The 26672-nt window shown below is 43.3% G+C and overlaps 1 protein-coding gene across 1 annotated transcript; it reads left to right on the top strand.

The window, feature by feature from the left end:
• Window positions 1–1625: 1625 nt before the first annotated feature.
• On the top strand, window positions 1626–14202 carry tent4a (terminal nucleotidyltransferase 4A). The gene is made up of 13 exons (XM_084165075.1): window positions 1626–2614; window positions 4000–4123; window positions 4244–4290; window positions 4398–4518; window positions 4957–5064; window positions 8414–8542; window positions 9842–10055; window positions 10198–10324; window positions 10498–10601; window positions 10747–10910; window positions 11031–11162; window positions 11940–11993; window positions 12418–14202. The coding sequence occupies exons 1-13, from the start codon at window positions 1806–1808 to the stop codon at window positions 12583–12585; spliced, it is 2301 nt and encodes a 766-aa protein (XP_084021201.1). The 5' UTR covers window positions 1626–1805; the 3' UTR covers window positions 12586–14202.
• The last annotated feature ends 12470 nt before the right edge of the window (window positions 14203–26672 follow it).

The following is a 26672-nucleotide window of genomic DNA, read 5'->3' as shown; positions in this document are numbered from 1 at the left end:
AGTGCCTTATTGCAAACAGGATTCATGTTTTGGAATATTTTTATTCTGTACAGGCTTCCTTCTTTTCACTGTCATTTACGTTATTATTGTGGAGTAACTACAATGTTGTTGATCCATCCTCAGTTTTCTCCTATCACAGCCAATAAACTCTGTAACTGTTTTAAAGTCACCATTGGGCTCATGGTGAAATCCATGAGTGGTTTCCTTCCTCTCTGGCAACAGGGTTAGGAAGGACGCCTGTATCTTTGTAGTGACTGTGTGTATTGAAACACCATCCAAAGTGTAATTTAATAACTTCACCATGCTCAAATGTCTGCTTCAAACAGATTAAATGTCTGCTTTTTATTTTTACCCATCATCCAATAGATGCCCTTCTTTGTGAGGCATTGGAAAACCTCCCTGGTCTTTGTGGTTGAATCTGTGTGAAATTCACTGCTCGACTGAGGGACCTTACAATTATCTGTATGTGTGGGGTACAGAGATGAGGTAGTGTTTAACATGATTTTTTCCCCTAACTATTATTGCACACGGAGTGAGTCCATGCAACTTATTATGTGACTTGTTGAGCAAATGTCTACTCCTGAATTTAATTAGGCTTGCCATAACAAAGGGGTTGAATACTTATTGACTCAAGACATTTCGTCTTTTTATTTTTAATTAATTTCTAAAAACTGAATTCCACTTTGACGTTATGGGTACTGTGTAGGCCAGTGACACAACATCTCAATTTAATCCATTTTAAATTCAGGCTGTAACACAACAAAACGTGGCAAAAATGTAAGGGTGTGATTACGGTCTGAAGGCACTGTACATATGTACCGCATTTACATTAAGCAGACACTGTTATCCAGAGCAACTTGCATACTTTCTTCATACTGGTCCCCCGTGGGATTTGAACCCATTACCTTTGTGTTGCAAGCGCCAAGCTCTACAGGGGACCAGCACACAAGCTAGTTACTGGTACGCCAGGTATATAGCCAAGTTACTCATTGTGTACTTATTATTACTTTTTTTCTTATGCTGTATTACTTTTCTATTATTTCTCTATTTTCTTTCTCTTTGCATTTCACTGTTAATCTACACCTGTTGTTTACGAAGCATTTGACCAATAAAATATGATTTGATTTAAGGAAGTCATTTTGACATAAAGAATATCTTCTGATGGTCAAGGGGATGTTCCAAATGAGACTTGTTTCTTATTGTAATCACTGTGTATTTCTTTTTTTCAATTGTCACAATCTAACATGAACAAAGGATCAACAAAAAATTGCCAGGGATTTTCAAATATTTCTAATCATGTTGACTATTTCTGATTATTGTCTTCAAATAAACTTTAGCTTATCTGTCTCCTGTTATGATAACGTGTGCTGTTATTGTTTTATTCATAATACATATTTTGCTGTATAAACATGATCAAATATTATTCAAATATTTACTTTGAACAGCATTGGTTGGTTTGTAATTAGTTCAATATTGTGGCAGCTGAGAGCGAGGTGTAGGGAGGAATGGGTGCTGGATGGGGGTGTGTTCAAGCCGACAGTTTAAAATCCTACAGAAATGCGCACGGCGCTTTGGTTTGAAGAGAATACGCCATATTGAATCACCGTAGGCTTCTGCTAGCCGTTTTCAGTTAGCGGTTTGAAAAGGACCTGGACTACTCTCTCAATGGTCCTCATTCGGTTTGGCGTTAGCACTTCTCTCTGTCTTTGTAACCCGGTTTACTAGCTCATTTATTTTGTCCGGGCAGTCGTATTTTTAACGGGTACATTAACTTGCTTGAAGTGGGTTCAGAAAAAATAAATTGAATGGATCCGAGGGTGGCTTGGATTCAGCCCGAGCAGAAAGGACCTGCGAACGCATTTTGGATGCAAGTGTGGGAGACTTCTCAGGTACGAGCGAACTCCGGCCAGCATCTTCGTAATAATCAGAACCACAACCTGCATGTGAATTCTCCAGCGTTGGACGTTTATAAAGATGTTGCGGCAAAGGGCAATAGCATGTGTAGCACTAACACCACGGCTGGTCTGAGCAGCAGCCATCACGGTATTTCAAACTGCACTACTTCTAACCACGGCACTGCATTCTCCTCCTTCGGGGTAACGTTACCGAACGGCAGCGTACAGAACTCATTGACCCCGTCCAACGCTAACGGTGTAACTACAGATTTGGGAGACAGTAAAATGCCCCAAAAGACGGGATCTATTTCGTCCTTGTCTTCAGTGGAATCTATAACGGACAGTACATCTTCAAACGGCTCATTGGGAAGGATTAGTGGTGGTAATGTAACGGGAAATATGAATAAAAACGCTGGAGGTGTCAATCTGTTATTTAACTTCAGTGAAAGCATGCCCAATAATGTAAACCAATACCACCACCATCAAAGGCACCATCAGGATCACCCTCAGTACAATTTCCAACAGAATTGTGAGAAGCGTCACCCGACTCACCCGCCTGCACCCCTAAATAACCACGCTCACCATCCAGGCCGAAGGAAAAGTGACAACAAGGCGAGCACCTATGGGATGAATTACCTGCTTTCTAACTATGGCAACTATGTTAGTTCGGGGACTGGGACGCCTTGGAAGACCAGGAAATACAGCCCCGGTGTTGATGGGTGAGATTATTTTTGATAAGGCCATTGCCCCCACTGGAATTGTTTGACGCCAACGTTAGCTTGCTAATGGTAGCTTGCTAATGTTATCCGCGATACCTATCATGGTTTCCTTTCCTACTAGCTAGACACTTATTTTTTGTAAAAATGGTCATGCCTGAAGTCAATCCGTTATCGTGTCGTTTTGGTGGTTGCATGTTGATGTTTTATCTTTTTCAAATTGATTTGCTGCACGGGTGATTAGTAATGCGAATGTTATCTTAAATAGCTAGCTACTTAGCTAACTACATCGCTAATTTGACTGCGCTCTGCAGACTAACCGGATTTGACTTGTTAAGCAGCTATAGCTAGCTATCTAGATAAGAGTTTGGTAAGGTTAGCTTGCTAACTGATAGTTAGCTAACAGCTAGCAAGCTATTTGACAGATCTGAAGGGTTGGGTAACTTCTGGAATGTAGGGTTAATGCCGCATTCATGTCATGTCGGAAACTCGGACATTTTCTGACATGTTTACTCGTATACGAAAGCCGTGTTTCCTACTTGGAAGTATCAGAATCAAGCAATAGGAAGCTATACGCAAGTAATTAGGGTCATTTTAACTCCGAGGTCCCGAGTGTCTGACATGACGTGAACGCGGCATGTATCGCAAAATTATGAAAGGGGTCATGATTAGCTATTTATCTTTATACAGCCACTCAGGGGATTATTAACGTCTGACTCGTTATTCAGCTATAGTTCATTAACTTTCTAGTTTATTACATTCCCTAATATTGTTGATTAGACTAACGTTATACATGTAAAAATTGGCTGCAACAAAAAACTGCCAGGTGACTGTTTAAGATTCTCTCTGGTCTCCATGGACAGTTGTAAGATCCATAGGTTTCGTTTGAATTGAACTGTGCAGTACAATGATTGGCCCTAGTGGCACCCTGGTGGCATTGAAAGCATGTAGGCTAATGTACCGATTGTAATACCTGGTTGTGCTACATTTCAGTGTATGGCTGCACTCAATAATTTTGGTGTGAAAAATGTTAACATCAGTGCATACCATTTTTGTATAGGTCTGTGATCAGTATGGGAATTGAAACCACAACCTTGGCGTCGCTAATCCCATGCGCTTACAGGACCATGTTGTGATTTTATTGAATGTTGAGGGATGCTGAGCTTACTTGAAAGCCTGTATCAATGTATGCTTTATATATTTTTTTAAATCTCTGCTTCCATGATGGTCTAGGCTTTCTTTGAAAATACCTACCATGTAGGTGAACTGATGACATTTAAATTCATGAAATCCTGAAACAGAAAATGTAAATCGACCAATTATTTGACTTGTTTAGTTTCGGGTGAGCAACTGCGTGTGTGTTGTTAACCCTCTCCTCGTCCCCCCAGTCTCCATGAGGAGGTGGTGGACTTCTACAACTTCATGTCTCCCCGACCGGAGGAGGCTGCTATGAGGAAGGAGGTGGTCGACAGGATCGAGACGGTCATCAAGGAGCTGTGGCCTACTGCCGACGTGAGCACACACACCAGAGCTGGGCGTTGAACCGGCACATCACACATTTTAGGCATTTGTCTAAAAATATTTGTACAGTATAGGTTTTTTTGAACTCTTTCATTCCCCCGCTCTCTCCAGGTGCAGATATTTGGCAGCTTCAGCACTGGACTCTACCTACCTACAAGGTAAGAGGGCAGCCTTGTGTGATGTTTTGGCTCAGTCTTGTTCTCAGAATTTGCCACAAGTGCTTGGCCACCAGTTGACTTAACACCATCTCTCGCTGTTGCCATAGTGACATAGACCTGGTGGTGTTTGGTAAGTGGGAACGGCCCCCGTTGCAGCAGTTGGAACAGGCACTTCGGAAACACAACGTGGCGGAACCTTTCTCCATCAAAGTGCTGGACAAAGCTACAGTGAGTTGGTGCTCTAAAAAATAAAATAATAATATGCTTACATACGATCTGTCGGAATAACTCCAATGTTGTCCGAACTGATAAACAAGGAGATGATTTGCTTTAATTTGTTACATTTTAGTCATTTAGCAGACGCTCTTATCCAGAGCGACTTACAGGAGCAATTAGGGTTACGTGCCTAGCTCAAGGGCACATCGACAGATTTTTCACCTAGTCGGCTCGGGTATTAGAACCAGCGACCTTTCGGTTACTGGCACAACGCTCTTAACCACTAAGCTACCGCCGCCTAATAATGTAGGACAAGTGTGCACTAACTAATGATTGGGCCTAATTAGTGACTGCTTTAGAATTGAGAGAGGGAACGAAAGAGCGATGGACGTGAAATAAACTTTATACTTCTGAAATGAAGTCACAATGTTTCTCTATTCTCTCTCCAAGGTGCCAATCATTAAGCTGAGTGACCAGGAGACTGACGTCAAAGTAGATATCAGCTTCAATGTGGAGACTGGAGTCAAAGCTGCTTTCTTTATCAAGGACTACACTAGGGTGAGAACACTAGCATTTGTAGTTTTTATTTTTGCTTTATTTTTCCAGGTTGTCGTATTGAGGTCAAAATACATTTTTTCCCCCAATGGGAGACCCGAATGGCTATAATGATCAGAGCAACAATTTAAAAAATGTTCCCAGTTGTAGGGTACAAAAACTGGCCTATGAAAGGAATGGAAATTGACTTCCTGCCCACTGACACTCCCATATTGTAATTTGTTTTGGTTAAACTTGAGGCTAATGAAATACTTACTGAACTACTGTCCCTGTGAAATGCATTTACTATCACTGTAGCAACAGAAGCACTACTTAACCGCTTCACAATTACATTCCACACCATATGTATTAAAATGTTGCTCTATACTCCAGCATTTTGGATTTAAGATAGAATGTTTCATATCAGGTGAGAATACACAAATGTACACCTGCACAGTGGGGCTGTGACGATATGGTCATTGTAGTTAATTATCACGTTTCTGCGCTCAACTAGGCTGAATATTTGCTTAATGAAAACTACAACTCCCTTCAGGCCAGCATTCCACTCTCATCAATTATTTGATTTCTCTCTAGAGAAACGGCACGTTGGGCTCACAAAAAAACCTAACTAAATGGAATTCAAGTAATTGAACTGACGTCGGTCAATTACAAGTTTAAGAACCGATAATAAAAAAAAACGACATGTCGGTTCATCGCTCAGCACTACTTTCCATGATACTAACAAGTATTGCACAGTGGGTCAGAGTGGTGCAGAGTATGTGAGCGGAGCGTGCCTAATTTGACTGGAGCACGGAGTGAGTTTCCCAAAGGCTGGAGCATCAGCCTTCTCACCCGCTCCAATTTCACTCCAGTAGTGCTCCAAGTAGTGCTCACTTCACGAGCTCAGGGCATGCCCGGCCCAGCATACATTTGTAGTCTACTTATGTTCTGCTATAGCCCCTTGCTTTAGCTACTGTCATGGAGTTCACTACATATTTTCATAAATAAACTAATAAAACACAGGTGCAAAATCACAGTGACTTACAAAGAGGAGGACCAAGAGCAATACATTTACATTACATTTTAGTCATTTAGCAGACGCTCTTATCCAGAGCGACTTACAGGAGCAATTAGGGTTAAGTGCCTTGCTCAAGGGCACATTAACGTCATCTAGCAGACGCTCTTAGCCAGAGCGACTCACAAATTGGTGCGTTCACCCTAAAGCCAGTGGGATAACCACTTTACACATTTTTTTTTGGGGGGGGGGGGGGTTTTTGGGGGGGTATCCACAACTAAAGAATTGTGGAACCTGAAAATACACATATCCCGAAAGCATGATGGTGTACTTACTATGTGCACATGCTAACAGAAAGGAACGAGGTGTGTCATTGTAGCAAAGTATTTATAAACAAAAAATCTGATCTCTTAAAAGTTAGTTCAGTTTTGTTCTATTATCTATACAATAAATGATTTTGGGCTAATAGGCCTGGCATATTACCTCTTTAAAGGAGCTTTCAGTTTTGATAGGGTTATTTAGCCTAAAAACATGTACATTTTAGTCAATTAGCAGACGCTCTTATCCAGAGTGACTTAGTTAGTGCATTCATCTTAAGATACTGTAGCTAGGTGGGACAACCACATATCCCAGTCAAAGAAAGTACATTTTTCTGCAAGCGACCTGAGGTGGCAGAACGGCGTGCTCGGGTTGGGATGTAGGGTTCAAATATATCCTGAAGGTAGGGAGGGGCAGTTCCTCTTGCCGTTCCGTAGGTAAGCACCATGGTCTTGTAGTGGATGTGAGCTTCGACTGGAACCCAGTGGAGTGTGCGGAGGAGCAGGGTGACGTGAGAACTTGGGAAGGTTGAAAACCAGGCAGGCTGCAGCGTTCTGGATAAGTGGCAGCCAACAGAGAGTTGCAGTAGTCCAGACACGAGAGGACAAGTACCTGGAGTAGGACCTGCACCGCTTCCTGTGTGATGTAGGGTCGTACTCTACGGATGTTGTAGAGCATGAACCTGCAGAAGCGAGTCACTGCTTAGATTTTTGCAGAGAAGGACAGGGTGTTGTCCAGGGTCACGCCAAGGTTCTTTGCACTCTGGGAGGGTGACACTGGAGTTGTCAACAGTGATGGGGAGGTCTTTGAGCGAGCAGGCCTTCCCCGGGAGCAAGAGCAGCTCCGTCTTATTGAGGTTTAGGCCTACCTATAGAAAAAAGAACTCTGCATCCCAGCCCAGCCTCCTGGCAAGAGTGGCCAAAAGGGGTTAAGCATCCCCAATGGCTCTGCAAGCACAGAGAGGATATTCTCGGCTGCTGGCCTGCTCTTCAGGCACCGTCGCATGAGCCTGAAGCCACACTCTGGCCAAACTGGTGTTTCTATAAATTAATTCAAAGGCAGTGAGCCTAATAAGGCATTTTTCTTTTAATTTGTATTTAATTCTAAGTTACAGCCTATATGGGCAATTTATAGACTATGATGATGTAATACAATGAAATGTTTAAATGCTGAGCACTTAATGTCACTGCCAGCCTAGTGTCGCACTTGCAAATGCTTCAATGTATTTATTTGTAGGCTATAGCCTTGAAATAATATAAAGCTACCTGTCTGGCTCCTGACCTATTTAGATAGTTTATATGGTGTTTAATATGACATGCAGCCTATTTGAAATGATGAGCGCTTCTTGGTCACCTTTTCATTCAAATCAAATGGTTTGGTTTCAATATGTCAAAACCAAATGGTAGGTCCAGGTATTCACAGAAATAGATGGGTGTTGGTTAAATTGTGATGTGAATGGAGTGAATTTGGAGTGGCAGTTTTTTCCTGTGAGCGCGGAGCGGTTGGAAAGGACGTGGAGCGGTGCGTGAGCGCTGCTCTGAGAGACGAGTGGGATTTCAGGCCAGGGTTTTCCTTCTCAAATGAACTGTGCTTTTACTTGTCTAGCCAATCCTATTAGATCTGCAGTAGGGGTTAGGGGGAGATCTGGTGATGGGCGTATAATATACTGTCAGTAAAGGAATGCCTCTGTGACATAACTGAATTCAATGACATAGCAGAACATGCTTCTGGCACCAGAAGCATAACTTTGGAATGAGTCATTGTCCCACTGACCTTTTACAACTGTAGCCCCAAAATCAGCATATGATATAACATGACAACCTGTGAAAATGAGAAGACTAATTTTATTTCAAGTTGTGATCCACATACTAAATTACATATTTTCATTAAATGGAGACTTTTCCCTCGTCTAATTTAAAATAATCCCATAAAAAAAAAATCTGTTATCTGTTCCTCAATGACTGTGTAAATTAAGCAGGAATTTGATTATTTCCTTATTGTTTTTTTATCTCCCTCTCCTTTCTTTCCCTCACCCTACAGAGGTATCCCGTGCTGCCTTACCTGATCTTTGTGCTGAAGCAGTTTCTGCTCCAGAGAGATCTCAACGAGGTGTTCACCGGAGGAATCAGCTCTTACAGCCTCATCCTGATGGTCATCAGCTTCCTCCAGGTACACACGCACGCTTTGCATAATCTAGTATGACATAGGGCTGGGCGGTATACCGTATTTGACAATATACTGGTATTGATGCACGGACCGGTTTGGGTTTTTACTTTACCTTCTATAACGATATTTGAATGTATGGTTTGTTAAATGTGATACTTCACTACTTGAGTCAACGCTCTCTCTCTCATGCCACTTTCCACACAGACCTAGCCCCGCCCCCTGTCACTCAAGGAGCGCATTTGTTGTTCCTCGACCACGAGACACTTGCGTTCAGTCTGCATGGTCAATGCAGCTCATGCAACAATGTTGACGTCAACGATGCTGTTTTCACATTTCTTCTTAATATAAATCCACTAGCGATCTATAATTACACTATTAGTTTGTGTTTCTTACATCTGCAAACAGTAAGTTTGTCTTTTCGTAGCAAGTTGGGCCTAAATCTTGTTAGCCGCTAATCGCTAGCTAGCTAATAAATGTACTGAGTCAGAGCAAACATAATTAGCTATACAGTCTGATAATACCAGTGATGGTGTAGACCTAAATCAGCATGTTTGTGCAACAGTATCTTCTAAATCAAAGAGGAATACACTAAGCATGAATATGTTAGCTACATTAAGTAGTTAAGAGGAAACATTCAATGTAGCCAAACATTATAGGGTGCCCTAGGAAACACTTATCAACACTTTGGTTCCTACCCTGTCACAATAACTCCTCCTTGGCATTTTCATTCGTTGTCATGTCAAACAACACTCATATTTAAAATGCCCACTATTATTTCTACCTATAGAATTAGAATAATCATTCTATTACTATTATATTCTAACTATATAATTAAAATAATCATTCTATTTTGATGATTCCAACAGTTCACCCAAGTTTTTTGCTCTAAATCGCTATTCAAATCGCAAAGACCTAGATTGTTTGCCCATATCGTGCAGCCATATGTGGCAGTGTGGAAATTATCTAAAATGAGTTCAGAAATTGATGAAAATGCTGAAAATAAATAATTTTTTGTTGAATTGAACAGTGTAAAACAATCAGAATGGAGAAAGACTAATTTGAATTCACTTAGAATGTGTGTTGCCACCCTAGGGTCACGCACTAGTCATAAAGCAAATTTACAACTTTGTATTATTCAAAAACATAAAATACCATCATTTAAAAAAAATGTATGATATGATATTTTGTCCGTATCGCCTAATCCTAGTATGACAGTGTACAATTACGGCACTTAGTGCTGTCCTAACACCTGTGCCTGTTCTCTCCCTCCTTCCTTCCCTCCCTCCGTCTCTCTCCATCCAGCTCCACCCAAGGATTGACGCCAGTAATCCCAACATCAACCTTGGCATTCTGCTGATTGAGTTCTTTGAGCTTTATGGACGTCATTTTAACTACCTGAAGACGGGCATCCGGGTCAAGAATGGCGGGGCCTACATGGCCAAGGAGGACATGATGAAGGTTATGACCAACGGCTGCAGACCCTCCATGCTCTGTATAGAGGACCCACTGATGCCAGGTGGGGGTTGTGTGAGTGCGTGTGTGCTGGACTGAGTGTTTGAGCGACTGACTGAGTGTCTGTGGTTTTCCATTAGTAATGGTGTTGGCTGTAGTTTGTATGGGCCGATTCAGGTTTTTTTACCCGCGTCTGTGTGTTCCAGGTAACGACGTTGGCAGGAGTTCGTATGGAGCCATGCAAGTCCAGCAGGTTTTTGACTACGCTTACATCGTCCTCGGTCACGCCATGTCACCGCTAGCACGCTGCTACCCCAACAAGGACATTGACAGGTTGGTTCCCCCCTCCCTCTTTCAGAATGTCTTCTGGATCCATCCGGCCTAGAAATATTTGTACATGAATAGGTTCAACAGTTATCAAAGTAAAGATTGTCAAATTAATATGGTGGTTGTGTTGGGAAGTGTAACTGATCCACTGCTGTGCATGTTTCTCACTATCCCTGCAGCACTTTGGGGAGGATAATCAAGGTGACACAGGAAGTGATTGACTACAGGGAGTGGATCATGACGAAGTGGGGGGGCAGGCACCTCGCCCGCATGGAGAGCCGGGGTAAGAGCAGTGTGTGAAACATCTGCGTTAAATCTTGACTGTCTTGTATGGCAGGTACTGTGTGTGTGAAGGGTAGTCTTTGTCTTATATGGCAGTTTGGTAAGTGTGTGTTGCTCTGTGTATAATAACCTATGTTTTTCTGTAGGTTCCCTCCTGGATCAGGACCCAGCAGGGTGTGTGTTGGGTGTAGGGGTGGAGGAACAGAGGGACTCTGTCTCCCCTCACAGTGCAGACTCTCCCATGTCCCTGTCCAGTCCTCACCAACACTCCTCAGCCTCCTCTGTCTCCTCGCTGTCCGGGTCAGACAATGTAAGGGCAGGGCACACACACACACACTGCAGTCTTTATGATGAATTCTATAAATGCAATTGTATTAATTGATTGACAGCTGGCCATGTATTAACCCCTCCACTTTGCTGTTTGTTCTAGGACTCTGATTCGACGTCCCCGGCGCTGCCTCTCTACCCCCTTCAGGCTTTGGGTATGACTCTACCCCTGGGCCTGGCACTGGGCAAGCCTGGCATCAACCAGCACCACCTCATCATGACCCCTGGCTCACAGGTACAGAACCTTGCACCTGCTGACCTTTGTGTGTTTTCAGAGATGGGAGAGTTTAACCTGATCAAGATTTTCTGGGAGTGGGAGATTAAAGGTAGACTCCGCAATGCACGAAGTGAACACAATATCGGGCTTATTTCCACAACTAAGAGCGTTGAAGCGCGAGGCTAAACTTCTCCGCTGTTTTGGTCCCGTAGCTACCACGTTGTACCAGGGTGAAGCGCATCCGTGCATATCCACAGATACCATGACTGTGTTTACACAGGCAGCCCAATTCTGATCTTTTTTCCACTAATTGGTCTTTTGATCAATCACATCCGGTGTTTTCACATCATATCATTTTCAGAGCTGGTTGGATTGGTCAAAATACCAATTAGTGAAAAAAGATCAGAATTGGGCTGCATGTGTAAACACTAAGATGAGCACGATGCAAGACTTTACTCTCACACTTAGGCTGTGTTTACACAAGCAGCCCAAGTGTGAGAGTAAAGTCTTGCATCGTGCTCATCTTATCTGCGGTGCTGCTCATGCCAACGTCATAACTCCAAGTCTACCTTTAAATGTATTTTTTAAAATCCTGAATTGAGCTCCATCTTATCATTAAGATTTGTCGCTAGAGAGAAAGTATTTATGTTTTCTATAAAATAGTCTATCCAGGCCCTCTGTTTTAGTACTCACATCCCACTAACAGGGATTGTGAAATGGTGAGGTTACACTGTTTGTGATTGGATGTGTGAGAACTGAAAATGTCTATCTCCCTCCCCTCGCCCCTCTCTCCAGGCGTGTATGTCTTTGCCCGGTGGCCTGACGATGCACTCTTTACCTGGCAGACAGGTGGGTATAGACGGGCACCACCTCCCCCCCTTTTTCCCCATGCCCCCCCCTACCCACCATAACCCCCATGCCCCCTCCAACCCCCAGCCTCTGTCCAGCCCCCACCCTGCCAGCCACACACACCAGGTAGGCGCCGGCCGCAATCACGGCTGCACACACTATACATGGAGAACCTCTCTCTCCTGTCTTTCTTTCCTCTGCAAGACTCTCCTCACCTCTCACTTTCTCCTTTCTGCTTTCCAACTCCTCTTGCTTTCCTGTTTCTCTCCTCTCCTTCACTTCCTCTCCATTCTCTCAATCTGTCCCTCTTGATTTCACAATTTCATTGTTGTATTGTATATCTGCCAGATTGAACTGAATATAGCATTCCTTTCGTAGAGCACTCAGGTTTCTAACATGTCAACCCTTCTTTCTCTCTCTCCAGAACGGTCCCAAGTTTCAGATGAAAGGCTTCCACAATCCATCCGTGGTCCACAGTCCCGCCCTGGCCAACCGTGCACACGCACACCCTCTCACACACTCTCATACGCAGTACCGTAACACCTGGCGGCGTCGGAAGAGGGACAGCCTACCAGTCAGCCTGAGCAGATAAAAGACTAAACTTCCTCCTCTATCCCTCTCTCCACTCCTCCATTCTGACTGATTGGGAGGACAACTTGACGAGACAATGCCCCCTGCTGTTCAACTTAAAGAAGGACAGGCAGACAGACTCCAAGACCAGCATTGGGATTCATTCAACACTTTGGGCTGCTGAACTTGGGCTGTGGACAGGGAAAAAAAGCTTAGCTCTGTGAAAACGCTCCCTTTCTCTCCCTTCCTCCATCGCTCTTCCTCTCTTAATCTCTGCATGTTTTTCACTGCGCAATGAACCAACGGCCAATGATACAGGAATGAGTGGTGCGGCTAGCGAACGAAATGCAGCCCAGCCCAACATGCACTCTGACCCCAGAACTTTTCCGCTAGCTCTCCAGTCCTTCACTTCCTGTTTGTTTTCTATCTTTCCGTTAATGTGTCTTATTGTTCATTTTGAATATAATTATTTTTGCGCTTTGCCATTTTTCACTTAGGTTTGGTGAGACTGATTATAGTGACATCTTTGCCAGGTGGGAGTAGCGAAAGCCCAGTCTCTTATGGGAAAGTGTTTATTCTTGTTTGGTTTTTGACTGGGTTGCGTTGTCAAGGCGACAACCTTTGTCCTTGAACCCTGCAGCCAAACTGCGTCTTTTTTAGTGTTCACACAAGGAACGGACGGTTTCTCATTTGTGCAATAACGCGTTCTGTTTTGTTTTTTAAAAGTAAATGTTTATTTAATTTTATTATGCGTGTATGTATGTAAAGGCGTTTGTTTTTTTTAAAGATTTGTTTTATTTTTGTATTTTTGGGGGGCTGAGTTTATAGAACCTTTCCCCAGGTGGCCTCTGCTTTGGAGTGTGTGACGAGAGGACAAGCGTATATTCAGTTGGTCTTGTTGGAGTGTCGAGGTATAATCTACCCCCCCCCCCCCCCCAATTGGGTGTTTTATAATGTGAGTCAAAGGGGAGAATCAGAAGTATCTAAGTGACCAGACTATTGAGATGAATCTTCTTATAGTTTGACAGGTTAAAAAGTCTGCAGTCTCACATTGTCTCACTAGATGGAGCTCTTGCTATAGCAGACGCAGCAGACTGACTGAGCTCTCTCACGCCCAATACCCTAGCTGTTGTTTTTAAAAACCTTTCTCTTTATTTGGTGTGTGTGTGTGTACTTGTATCAGTCATAGGATGACTTACATTCACCCAACGTTTGTGCCATTTTCGCTACTCAGTCCTCGCTTAGACTAGGACTGAAAACTTCCCCATTGCAGGAGTTTGGCACAAGCCCAAGTACGTATTGTATGCCCCAAGTGTGTTTCTGTTGGATGTATGTCTGTCATTTTCTAAAGATGTGCATGGTCTAGTGCGTATGGGAGGTGGCGTTAGATGAAGGGACAGACAAACTGACCTGAACTTGAAGATCAGTGAGAGGTGCGAAATGGAACCCTATCGCTGACATCGTGCACTACTTTTGATTGGGCCAGTGGGATCTGGTTTAAAGTAGTGCACTACATAGGGGATAGGGTACCATTTCAGATGCACCCTAAAATACTAGGTGCTCTAAAGGGTCTTGCCACGTAGCGGGGGGAGAGGGAGGGAGAATGTTCTGGGGCCTTCCGGAACAGTGGAAAGGGAATAATTTTGATTCCATTCTGGAATCTTGTGTAGGTACTTCCGCTAGTTTGCAATGCCTTTTCTTTGTGTTTACTTCAGTGTGTGTGTGTGTGTGTGTGTGTGTCGTCTCTGCAGGCATACAGCCGCATACACACACACACAAGAGACTGTGTGTGACTGAGGCTCCGAACGGTAGCTAAACATACAGCGTTATTACTATGCAAGTGGGTTATTTCTGTGTGCCCCATTATTTCTGTTTCCAATGACAACCACTGCTTATTGGCTTGAAGTGATGTTATTGTAAACTCGAGTTTGAACGACTAGGCCTTTGTGATCGGTGGGCTAGGCTAGATGGTCGCTAGCCTCAGCCCAGTTACAAGTGAACCACAAAACTCTGCATTTGTATGCAAGTCCTGATGTTTTCAAAGTCTCTAGTTTTGTATTTCTATCTGTCAGAAAGTCTATGGAAGGGGATGTGTGTGTGCCAGTGGTCGGGTATCTGTCTTGTCTGGGAGCGAGGGAATAGCAAGACTGGTTGTTTCAAATGACACCCTATTCTCTCTCATATAGTGCATGCTATTTAACCTTAGTGCTGGTCTAAAGTAGTGCCCTAATATAGGGGTTAGGGTATCATTTGAGACGACCTCTTGACGTCCCACCACTATTTTAACCTAACACCTACGGCTAGTATAAAAGTGCACGTGGGGAGCGACTTGCACTCTGTAGTGGACGACTTCATACCCTCCCTAGTGCACTACAGTCCTCTACCCTCACTGAGATTGTGTTAGGAGCCAATGTCACTCTGTAATGTTAGTATAGCAACTTTTACCCACCAATCGACCTGGCTAATATACCGCCTTTATTACAGGGTTGTCGGTCTCAAATGGCACCCTATTCTAAATGTAGTGCACTACTTTTGATTAGATCTTTGGTTTCTTGTGGAGGGTAGTGGGGCTATATAGGAAATAGTGTGCCATTTGGGACTTAACCTGTGTCTGCTTTTAGTGAATAGAACCAGCATCTGTCAGAGAAGAGCGCTAAAACACTATCTCTGGTTGGAGATTTGTCGAACCTGTCAAAGTTGTCCACAATTTTTACAGATTCTATTAAGACTGAAATGCAGTGTGACGTCTTTGGATTTAACTTGAATCCCAATGTTCTACACAAGCTTCCTCTCCTCATCTCCTTTCCTTTATTTGATCTGAAAGAAATTGGAACAGGTGAAAGCCAATCCCTTGGTAGATCCATCATTTTGTTTTCATCTATTTAGATCAGTGCAGATCAGAGAGATGTGGAGAGGAAGCCTCTTTAGACTATTGAGAACAAGAAACACTTGCATCACAATGAGGGATTTTAAACTTAACGGACGCCATTTTGTGAAAGGTGGCGGCTCCTCTGTCCTGGCCAACTAATCTGAGCAGGAACTCCTAAAATGGCCGCCAAACTAGCAGTGGTCATGGAGTGACAGCCTGGCTTTTGATTTGAACATTTTTATGTACCGGTATATTTTTTTCTATTTTATTTTTTAATAAAAATCTTAAAACTGGCAGTTGTTATCATAGTGATCTTGTTTTTGTATGTGCCTAATTTGGTTGCATCTTGTAAAATTAATCGGTGGATACAACACATGCACACAAACTGTAAACACAGTGGTTGGAAATTTTAATGCTGATATTGTACGTACAACTCAATGTAAAGAGTCCAATTTGAGCTGTTTTGTCAGGAGTCCCTTCTACAAGACATGGAAAGGAAAAGGTGATTATAAAGTTAGTTCAAATGTACTTCTGCTCATCTACACTAGGTGGCACAGTAGCTGCTCACCCATAGCCTTGGATCCAGTTAGCAACATGGCAGATGTACTGTAGATGTTCTGCCAAACTATTCCTCAAGAGTATTGAGCCAGGATCACCCTGTTGCTAGACTACACATCCAGTACAGCAAATTCTCATTCCAGATAGCTCTCCCTAAACTCTCTTGGATTTTGACTATCTGATGTGTGTTAGACTAGTAGGACAGTACACATAATCCTATCTGTGGCAGATTTTAGTCCATTCTGGTTGCCTCCTAGACCAAAGCCAGAAATGTGAGTAGAAGGATGAGATCCCTCTCTCCTCCACACTATCTCCTCATTGTCTCCTCCCTCCTGTACTATCCTCCTTATCCTCTATTCACTCATCCCCCTCTCCTCCAGGGTATCTATACTCTGTTCCCCTACATCTGCTCCAGGCTGATCATGGTGAGTGTTGAGGGCATCAAGGTTCTACTGCAGGGGTATTTAACTCTTACCCTATGAGGTCCGGAGCCTGCTGGTTGTCTGTTCTACCTGATAATGAATTGCAAGCACCTGGTTAAATCAGTCCCTGATTAGAGCGGAACAATTCAAAAATGCAGTGGAACTGGCTTCGAGGTCCAGAGTTGAGTTTGAGGGTTCAACTGACTCAGGAGAACCCGTACCTCAACAAACTGGAAGACGACACCAACAGGCCAAGAAGATAGTCGCTAGTGAAAGTCTACATACCCCAGTCTTCACATTTTGCTCCCTTTAGTTCAAATTAAATCTCAAAAGGGAATAAATCATATTTTTCTTCTGCTGATCTACACAACCTACTCTACATGTTCAAAGTTAAATAAAAATTATAGAAATCTTCCAAATAAATTAAACAGATGTCTTGGTTGCGTATGTCTTCCCACCCCAGAGTTAATACCTGGTGGAAGCACCTTTGGCAGCCGTTACAGCTGTGAATCATTTTGAATAAGAGACTGAAGGAAGTAGAGCGGCTGAGAGGGAGTCAGAGGGAGTTGGAGAATGAGATGCCTCTGTGTTGTAAAGCAGACGGCCTATAAGGGTTACTCATCTGGATTAGTGTTCAGAGTGGGGGATGACATGAAAGGGAGAAGAGAATCAAAGGCTCTCAGGTAAAACTGAGCACCTCTAGGTAATAACTTCATAGAGAGGGGGATGGAGAGAGAAAGAGAGAAATACATAATAATAGGGAAATAGACACACAATCTGTCATGTTTGTCCTCTCCCCAACAAACACAAGTGTTGTCATATTTCCATCACAAATACGAACACAGTATCTGTCACCTATCCATGCCAAATACACACAGTGAATAGGTCCTTGGGAAAGCTACGTTTTATCACCCATCCAAGACGGATAAATATTGGGTGGCATGACAGTCCTGTGCCAGCCTGCCTGCTGTTCACATATCTGTCTGTCTGTGTGCCCTGCTGTCGGGTGGCACAGCTCCATGTCTGAGTAAAGGGTTGGTTCCAAGTCAATAGTGGGTCAGATGTTGTTGCTGTTTCTATACAGCAGCACAAGGGTAACAAAATTCCAGCAATTTCCCCCAAATTCTGAGGTTTTCCAGAAATCCTGGTTGGAGGATTCCAGATTTCCTGCTTATTCCCTTATTGATTCCATGAATCTTCTAACCAGGATTTCTGGAAATAATGGGGATTTTGAGAAAGTTACCAGAAATGTGCAACTGTGTGTCCAAGACAATAAAGTTGATCTTATACTTCTGCACTCCCAAAGACAGATTCGACAGCAGATGGGATAAGGAAGCGTGGCCAGCTGCCCAAAGAAACCTGGCGAAGGGATATGGAGTAGGAGATGGACTGTGCCCCCCCCCCCCCCCCCCCCAAAAAAAAACATCCCAAAAGATCGGCAGCAGTGGTGCTCACTCGTGAAAACCTTATGTTTCACAGGTTCAGTGAGTAAGAACGAATGAACAACGAACAAATGAACAAATTAATGAAGTGCTGTATCTGTGTGTATCTGGGAGCCCAGCAACCATAGCCGCAGGAAGTAGGGGTGCTGAGGGTGCTGCATCACCCCCTGAAAAAACAGAATAAGAAAATATATATTCATAAAAAAATATTTTTCACAAAAGTAGTGAACTGGGCCTTTAATAGTCCTATATTAGCATCCTGTATTTTAGGACACCTTTAGGTAGACCCAAAATATATATATATTTTTTTACAAATTTATCAATAGCAAAAAAGACAGTCAAAAAATTATCATAAGGAATTAGGTTTTGAAGTGTCTGTCCTATATCAAGGAGATGTAATAAAGCTCAGGGAATATTTTAGTTTTTTTGGACACATGTTTAACCCCTTATTTTTGTTGCCACAAAACTACCTCCGTACTTCATTTGTTTGTATGAGTTACCTTCAGAGGAGTCACGTGACACTTACATTTTACATTACATTTTAGTCATTTAGCAGACGCTCTTATCCAGAGCGACTTACAGTTAAGTGAGTGCATACATTATTTTTTATTTTTCATACTGGCCCCCCGTGGGAATCGAACCCACAACCCTGGCGTTGCAAACACCATGCTCTACCAACTGAGCTACATCCCTGCCGGCCATTCCCTCCCCTACCCTGGACGACGCTGGGCCAATTGTGCGCCGCCCCATGGGTCTCCCGGTCGCGGCCGGCTACGACAGAGCCTGGATTCGAACTAGGATCTCTAGTGGCACAGCTAGCACTGTGATGTAGTGCCTTAGGCCACTGCGCCACTCGGGAGGTGGTAGAGCAAAACGGAGAACACCATCGTGTTGGTGAGTGTCTCCCATTTCCATAGACTGATCATAAACATTGCATGCGTTTCCGTGAGAAGACCGATTTTTGGGATGTGTCATGGTCTGACAAACACCGCTGTAGCACAGCCACCTTCCACTGCAGATGCAGAAGGCCGACATAGGCGGATGCGGTGGATTGAGACGCAGCCCATGCCAAAAACCTGATATCTCTATCTTAAACTGACGGATTTTGATGGGGATTTTTTTATTATGTTAATTAGATTGATGCACATGTGCATCAATAGACTCTTAAGGACTTTTAAAAGCCTGATTAGTCTATTGTCTTAGCGATCCCTGATTAACACTGCAACATTCATCTCTAGCCTGTCGTTAGACACACAGACACGCACGCACACACACACAGATTTTATGTATTGTATAGTCTTGACAGTGAATGTAGATCTAGGACAGTGGGTTTGGTGCAGTGGGTCTCCCCTGTAGACAGTGGGTTTGGTGCAGTGGGTCTCCCCTGTAGACAGTGGGTTTGGTGCAGTGGGTCTCCCCTGTAGACAGTGGGTTTGGTGCAGTGGGTCTCCCCTGTAGACAGTGGGTTTGGTGCAGTGGGTCTCCCCTGTAGACAGTGGGTTTGGTGCAGTGGGTCTCCCCTGTAGACAGTGGGTTTGGTGCAGTGGGTCTCCCCTGTAGACAGTGGGTTTGGTGCAGTGGGTCTCCCCTGTAGACAGTGGGTTTGGTGCAGTGGGTCTCCCCTGTAGACAGTGGGTTTGGTGCAGTGGGTCTCCCCTGTAGACAGTGGGTTTGGTGCAGTGGGTCTCCCCTGTAGACAGTGGATTTGGTGCAGTGGGTCTCCCCTGTAGACAGTGGGTTTTGTGCAGTGGGTCTCCCCTGTAGACAGTGGCTCCATCCCAAATGGCACCCTATTCCCTACATAGTGCACTGCTTTTGACCAGTAGTGTATTTGCCATTTGGAATGCAGGCTATGACAGGGTTTTATGCAGGATAGGATCCATTTCCAGATTCATAGATGGGAACCCCCTCACTACTCTATAATTAAAACTCCAATATGAGTTGGATGAAAATTCAGAGTGGGTGGATTTTCACTCTCTACCCCTCTCTCACATACACGGATGCATCTCTCTCTCTCTCGCTCTCTCTCTCTCTCTCTCTCTCTCTCTCTCTCTCTCTCTCTCTCTCTCTCACTCTCTTTGTGTGCGTCTGTGTGTGTGACAGGTTTGGTGAGTAGATCTGTCAGAGAAGGGCACCAGCCTGTCCAGCACTTCACTGGATTCACAATTAAACCAGGGAAAGAGAGGGAGAAGGGGCGAGAGAGCGAGTGGGAAACAGAGGCGCGTTTATATTTGCAATGTAATAGTTCATTACTTAATTCCTTCTTTTGAAAGAGAGCGTTTGGGGGAAGAAGAGAGAGAGAAAAGAAGGAAGAGAGATAATACAAATAAGGCCTCATGCTAAATTTTTATATGTTCAGAAGAAATTAAATAAACAGTATTAAGTATGCCACCTACTTTGGGAGCAGCAATGTGACAGTTGGTAAGCACATTAATATTTTACCATGTTGGGAGGACAGAAATGGCATGTGAAGCTTAACTCTAATTGGCTATTCTCTTTACTTGTATCGCTCTGCCTGAAAAACACCTGCTCCCCTCTTGTACACACTGCTGCTGTAGTGATAGAATGAGAGCGCTGTGAAAAACACTGGCCTAACTTCCTGAATAGAATACTTGTTGTTACGGGGGTGCTAATTTTGTCACAGCACTCTCCAGCATGGACATGTTGATGCTTGATGGTTGGAGTGTGTGTAACTAATGTAACTAGCAAACGTAGACAGAAAGGGATGTTCGTACAACACACACACTGCCTAAGGCGACACAGAGGACATGAGGATAGATCAACATCTAAGGTTTAAATACCTCCTCCAGCATAATGGGGATGTATGAAATCTCTCGGTCTCTCTCTTGGTATCTCTACCTGTCAGCCCACCACAGTATAATTGATTCCCAACCCATCAATTTACCACACTGTCCACAGGATGGTTTGATTCCAGGTGAGTGTACACCAATGGGAAGAGACACACAGCAGAAACAGAATTCAGAATCACTTTTATTCAGCAAGTACATGTTTACAGTGCATTCGGAAAGTATTCAGACCCCTTGACTTTTTCCACATTTTGTAACATTACAGCCTTATTCTAAAATTTATTTTAAAAAATTCCCCCCATTCATCAATCTACACACAATACCCCAGAATAACAAAGCAAAAACAGGTGTTTATAAATTCTTGCAAAACTGAAATATTACATTTGCGTAAGTATTCAATGTATGAAAAATGTATGCACTCACTAACTGTAAGTCGCTCTGGATACGACCGTCTGCTAAATGACTATAATGTAAAATGTAAATGTTTTCAGACCCTTTACTCAGTACTTTGTTGAAGCACCTTTGGCAGAGATTACAGCCTCGAGTCTACTTGGGTATGACGCTTCAAGCTTGGCACACCTGTATTTGGGGAGTTTCTCCCATTCTTCTCAGCAGATCCTTTCAAGCTCTGTCAGGTTGGATGGGGAGCATCGCTGCACAGATAGGGTTAAAGTCCGGGCTCTGGCTGGGCCACTCAAGGACATTCAGAGACTTGTCCCGAAGCCAATCCTGCGTTGTCCTGGCTGTGTGCTTAGGGTCGTTGTCCTGTTGGAAGGTGAACCTTCGCCCCAATCTGAGGTCCTGAGCGCTCTGAAGCAGGTTTTCATCAAGGATCTCTCTATACTTTGCTCCGTTCATCTTTCCCTCGATCCTGACTAGTCTCCGAAGTCCCTGTAGCTGAAAAACATTCCCACAGCATGATGCTGCCACCACCATGCTTCACCGTAGGGATGGTGCCAGGTTTCCTCCAGATGTGACGCTTAGCATTCAGGCCAAAGAGTTTAATCTTGGTTTCCAGAGACCAGAGAATCTTGTTTATCATGGTTTGAATGTCCTTTAGGTGTCTTTTGGCAAACTCCAAGCGGGCTGTCATGTGCCTTTTACTGAGGAGTGGCTTCAGTCTGGCCACTCTATCATAAAGGCCTGATTGATGGAGTGCTGCAGAGATGGTTGTCCTTCTGGAAGGTTCTCCCATCTCCACAGAGGAACTCTGGAGCTCTGTCAGAGTGACCATCGGGTTCTTGGCCGGGCGGCCAGCTCTAGGAAGAGTCTTGGTGGTTCCAAATTCTTACATTTAAGAATGATGGAGGCCACTGTATTCTTGGGGACCTTCAATGCTGCAGAAATGTTTTGGTACCCTTCCCCAGATCTGTGCCTTGACACAATCCTGTCTCGGAGCTCTACGGACAATTCCTTTGACCTCATGGCTTGGTTTTCTCTGACATGCACTGTCAACTGTGGGACCTTATATAGACAGGTGTGTGCCTTTCCAAATCATGTCCAATCAATTGCATTTACAACAGGTGGACTCCAATCAAGTCCAGTCTCATATCAAAGGGTCTGAATACTTATTTAAATAAGGTATATAAAAACCAGTTTTTGTATTGTCATTATTGGGGTATTGTGTGTAGATGTAATCCATTTGAAAATAAGGCAATAACGTAACAAAATGGGGAAAAGGGGAAGGGGTCTGAATACTTTCCGAATGCACTGTACAGGTTTTCTAGGTCAGTGGAGTGTGTTTACCTACCTGTTAAGGGAGGAAGGACCCTCAGGAACTTCTTATATCCACTCTCACTCTCCACACCATATATAATATTCATAACTGATGGTGTCTCTCTTCACACCATGATATATTTGATTTATAACTCAAACATCAAGGATAGCGAGGCGGTAGGAAATCCACTCATAAGCCAAAAGAGTCCACACAGAACTGTATGCCTCCCTCTCTCGCGGCTGAATGTCGTGGCGTTGACTGCAGCAATTTAATAACATTGCCCAAAAGCTCAGCCAACCCAGCCCACTCTACTCGCCAGTCTCCTGGCAATTTTGCTCTTTTTAATACTCTTTCCCTGAACAACAAAGCCCATCAGTGACATTATTGTGGACAAATGTATTGATGTTCTGTGCATAACAGAGACATGGCAACAACCCAATGACTATTACCTGCTTAACCAAGCAACACCATCTGGCTATGTTTACCTTACCTCGTGCTGTGGGTCGTGGAGGTGGACTTGCTTCCTTCATCGGTCTGACACACCTGTATTGCAGGTAATCTCCTTCGAATGGATAGCCTGTACAATATCTGTCCCTCAACCACTGCTTATAGTCTACCGGCCACCTAAAACCTCTACAGTCTTCCTCTCTGAGTTAGCTGAGCTCCTAACATCTGTCTGCTCCTTGTGTCCTGCCACACTATTGCTAGGGGACTTAACATTCATGTGGACTCTGATGGATGTGCCTATGCCAGAGACTTTATGGCTCTGTCGGATTGCTTCAACTGCACACAGCATGGCAACGTCCCCATCCATGACAGAGGCCATGTGCACAACTGGCACAGCTCCCTACAACCTCTCAGGTCTGGACATTCCCATCTCTGACCACAAGGCCATACTGTTCAGTGGGCCCGCCCGCATGTCCAAGTCCACCAACAAGCGCACAGTAACCTACAGAAATATAAAAAGGAATAACCCTGCTGACTTAATGGATATTCTACTATCACATGACACCCCTGACCCTCATATATCCTCAGTGACTGATCTGGTTGCTCATTACAACAGCTCTCCTCCCACCTGGATGTTCTGGCCCACCTTAAAACAAGGATGGTCTTCTTCAACATTCCAGTGCCACAATACACTCCTAAGCTGGGTGCCATAAAAGCCACAGGATGACAACTAGAACGGCTCTACAAACGGACAGGGCTCATTATCCATAAGGAGGCCTACAAAGACCACATTCACAACTACAAGGATTCTCTTACCACAACCAAATCTGCCTATTTCTCCAACATCAATACAGGATCATCTTCGAATTGCTCATGCTCACTTACAAAGCACTCAATGGACTGGCACCCACATACCTTACTGACTGCCTGCACCCCTAAACTCCCACCTGTTCACTGCACTCCTCTGACACTGGCCTCCTCAACATCCCTCACACCAGGCTCCACTCCCATGGGAGACTGTCTTTTAGCAGTGCAGCTCCCAACTCTGGAACTCCCTCTCGCTTCATGTCAGAACCTCACAATCCATTCACATATTCAAATCCACACTAAAGACACACCTCATCACACAGGCTTACCCGGATTCTCTGTTGTTTTAACTTTTATCCTCTGTCTAGTTCACTTCCTTGGTTAGTCTGTCATTATGTTTAGTGTTCTCCATGGTTAGTCTGTCCTTATATTTAGTGTACGGGTTAGTCTGTCCTTATGTTTAGTGTACGGGTTAGTCTGTCCTTATGTTTAGTGTACTTTTATATACTTATTTATTTTAATATGTGATTTTATTAGTTTTTATCCTGCTGATTTTCTTGTGTATGTAAAGTGACTTTGGATTTCATGAAACACACTTAAAATAAAATGGATTATTATTATTATAACTGATAGTCTCACTTTTCACCAGTGGTGTAAAGTACTTAAGTAAAAATACTTGAAAGTACTACTTAAGTAGTTTTTTTGGGTATCTGTACTTTTTACGATTTATATTTTGGTCAACTTTTACTTTTACTCCACTACATTCCTAAGGAAAAGAATGTACATTTTATTCCATAAATTTTCCCTGACAACCAAAAGTACTCGTTACATTTTGAATGATTAGCAGGACATGAAAATGGTCTAATTCACACACTTATCAAGAGAACATCCCTGGTCATCCCTACTGCCTCTGATCTGGCAGACTCACTAAACACTTCCTTCATTTGTAAATGATATCTGAGTGTTGGAGCGTGCCCCTGGCTATCCGTAAATTTAAAAAACAAGAAAATGGTGCCGTGTGGTTTGATTAATATAAGGAATTTGAAATGATTTATACTTTTACTGCTACTTTTGATACTTAAGTATATTTTAGCGATTACATTTACTTTTGTTACTTAAGTAGATTTAAAACCAAATACTTTTACTCAAGTAGTATTTTATTGGATGACTTTCACTTTTACTTGAGTCATTTTCTATTAAGGCATCTTTACTTTTACTCAAGTATGACAATTGGGTACTTTTTCCACCACTGCTCTTCACACCATGATATAATTTATAATATTTATAACTGATAGTCTCACTCTTCACACCATGATATATAATATGTATAACTGATGGGGATACATGCAGCCTGGGTTGGATACTACATTATATGATGATGACTATATAGAGGAATATATTATTCCTTAGTGTATCATGTCATACAGTCTCTAAGATCTAGTCTGTGTCCCAAATGGTACTCTGTTCCCTACAAGCATGTCTGTTACAAATTGACTCCAGCTCAAATCAATGGATATGCTTACAGGTGGAACTTCTCATATAATGTAAAGGATTATGGCTCAAACCAATGGATTTACATCAATTAAATGTCATGGATGCAACACACATAGCCTACAGTTACAGCAGTTTTCTATATTCCTGAGCTGACAAATAAAGAGATGTGTTGCCAATTAGACACACTTTCTCACACACACACACACACACACACACACACACACATACACACACACACACACACACACACACACACACACACACACACACACACACACACACACACACACACACACACACACACACACACACACACACACACACACACACACACACACACACACACACACACACACACACACACACAGTACCTATCAGACAGTGAACACATTGAAGAAACAGTACAGAACTGTATGAGTCAACAGGAGAGAACAGAAGTGTCTTAGACAGAAAAATAACTTTCACACATTTACCAGGGTCACTGCTTTAGATCATTGCCAGTTTCACCAAAACCACCTTCATTTTAGGTCCCAGTCACAATGTGTACGACAGTGTATTGGAATGACTTTAGTTCTTAGAATACATTTCAAACACACTTAGAGCCACAGTCTGTAATATTCCCAGTAAACTCAACTCATGAGATATAGCCACTGATTTAGAAGAATTGTACTTATTAAATCTAGCTTCAAATCATGTTTAAGAAAGGAATGTTACTCAAATGGAATGATATTCATTGAGCACATTGCACAACATTGTAGAAATCAAGTGTATCTGTGAAAATGTCATGAAATGCATAATTCAGTTAGTTCACATTTTGTTGGTGGTAATATGCACGTTGCAGTGTGGCTTTGATATAAAGTGGGACCATAATAACTAATGGTATTTAATTGATGGAGAGGCCATTGCAATGAAAGATGTGGGAGAGAAAGATGCAGTCTGGGAAAGAGAGAGGGTAAGAGAGAGGGAGGGAGGGAGAAAGAGGGAGAGAAATGCAGACAGAGAGAGAGTGTGGCACAGGACATTGTGTCGGATGAGTCACGACATCCTGGGGATTCCTCTCTCTTTCATTCTACATTCATTCTCTTCTTCTTTACTCTCTCTCTTTATCACTTTACATGTTCTTATACTTCAATCTCTCTTTTTTTTCTCATCCCTAATCCTCTCTCCCTCTCTCTCAAGGCTTTCCCTCCCTGATCCCGCACCTCTCCCCTTCTCCTCCTTTTCCTTCCTCTACCTCTCTCTCTGTCTCTCTCTCTCTTCAATCCATTCTCCAGCTGTTATATAGCATCTCACCCTCTCTGTTCAGTCTTCCTTTTCCAAGTCTCCCTCACTCCCTCGCTCCCTCACTCCTCTCACATTAGCGCAGCTGTTAAACCCCTCCCTTCCCCTCTCTCATTCTTTTGTCTCCCCCTCTCTATACCTCCCCTATAGCTTTCTCTCTCCCTCTGCCTCCATGTTTGACTCTCTGGTGCTACGTTCTCCCTCTCAGTCTCAGTCTCACTCTCAGTCTCTTTCACACCCTTGTTCTCTCTTGCCTCCCTTTTTT

The sequence above is a fragment of the Coregonus lavaretus genome (genome assembly GCF_964263955.1).
Source record: "Coregonus lavaretus genome assembly, chromosome: 7".
Taxonomy (NCBI): domain Eukaryota; kingdom Metazoa; phylum Chordata; class Actinopteri; order Salmoniformes; family Salmonidae; genus Coregonus; species Coregonus lavaretus.
The sequence above is the reverse complement of the archived record's forward strand: the minus strand, read 5'-3'. Positions and strand labels throughout refer to the sequence as shown.

Bases quoted from the DNA above. Each gene is read 5' to 3' on its own strand.
- tent4a (XM_084165075.1), top strand. From the start codon at position 1,806: ATGGATCCGAGGGTGGCTTGGATTCAGCCCGAGCAGAAAGGACCTGCG. The intron at 11,163-11,939 runs GTACAGAACCTT...CCCTCTCTCCAG, and splicing joins TCATGACCCCTGGCTCACAG to GCGTGTATGTCTTTGCCCGG. The intron at 11,994-12,417 runs GTGGGTATAGAC...CTCTCTCTCCAG, and splicing joins ACTCTTTACCTGGCAGACAG to AACGGTCCCAAGTTTCAGAT.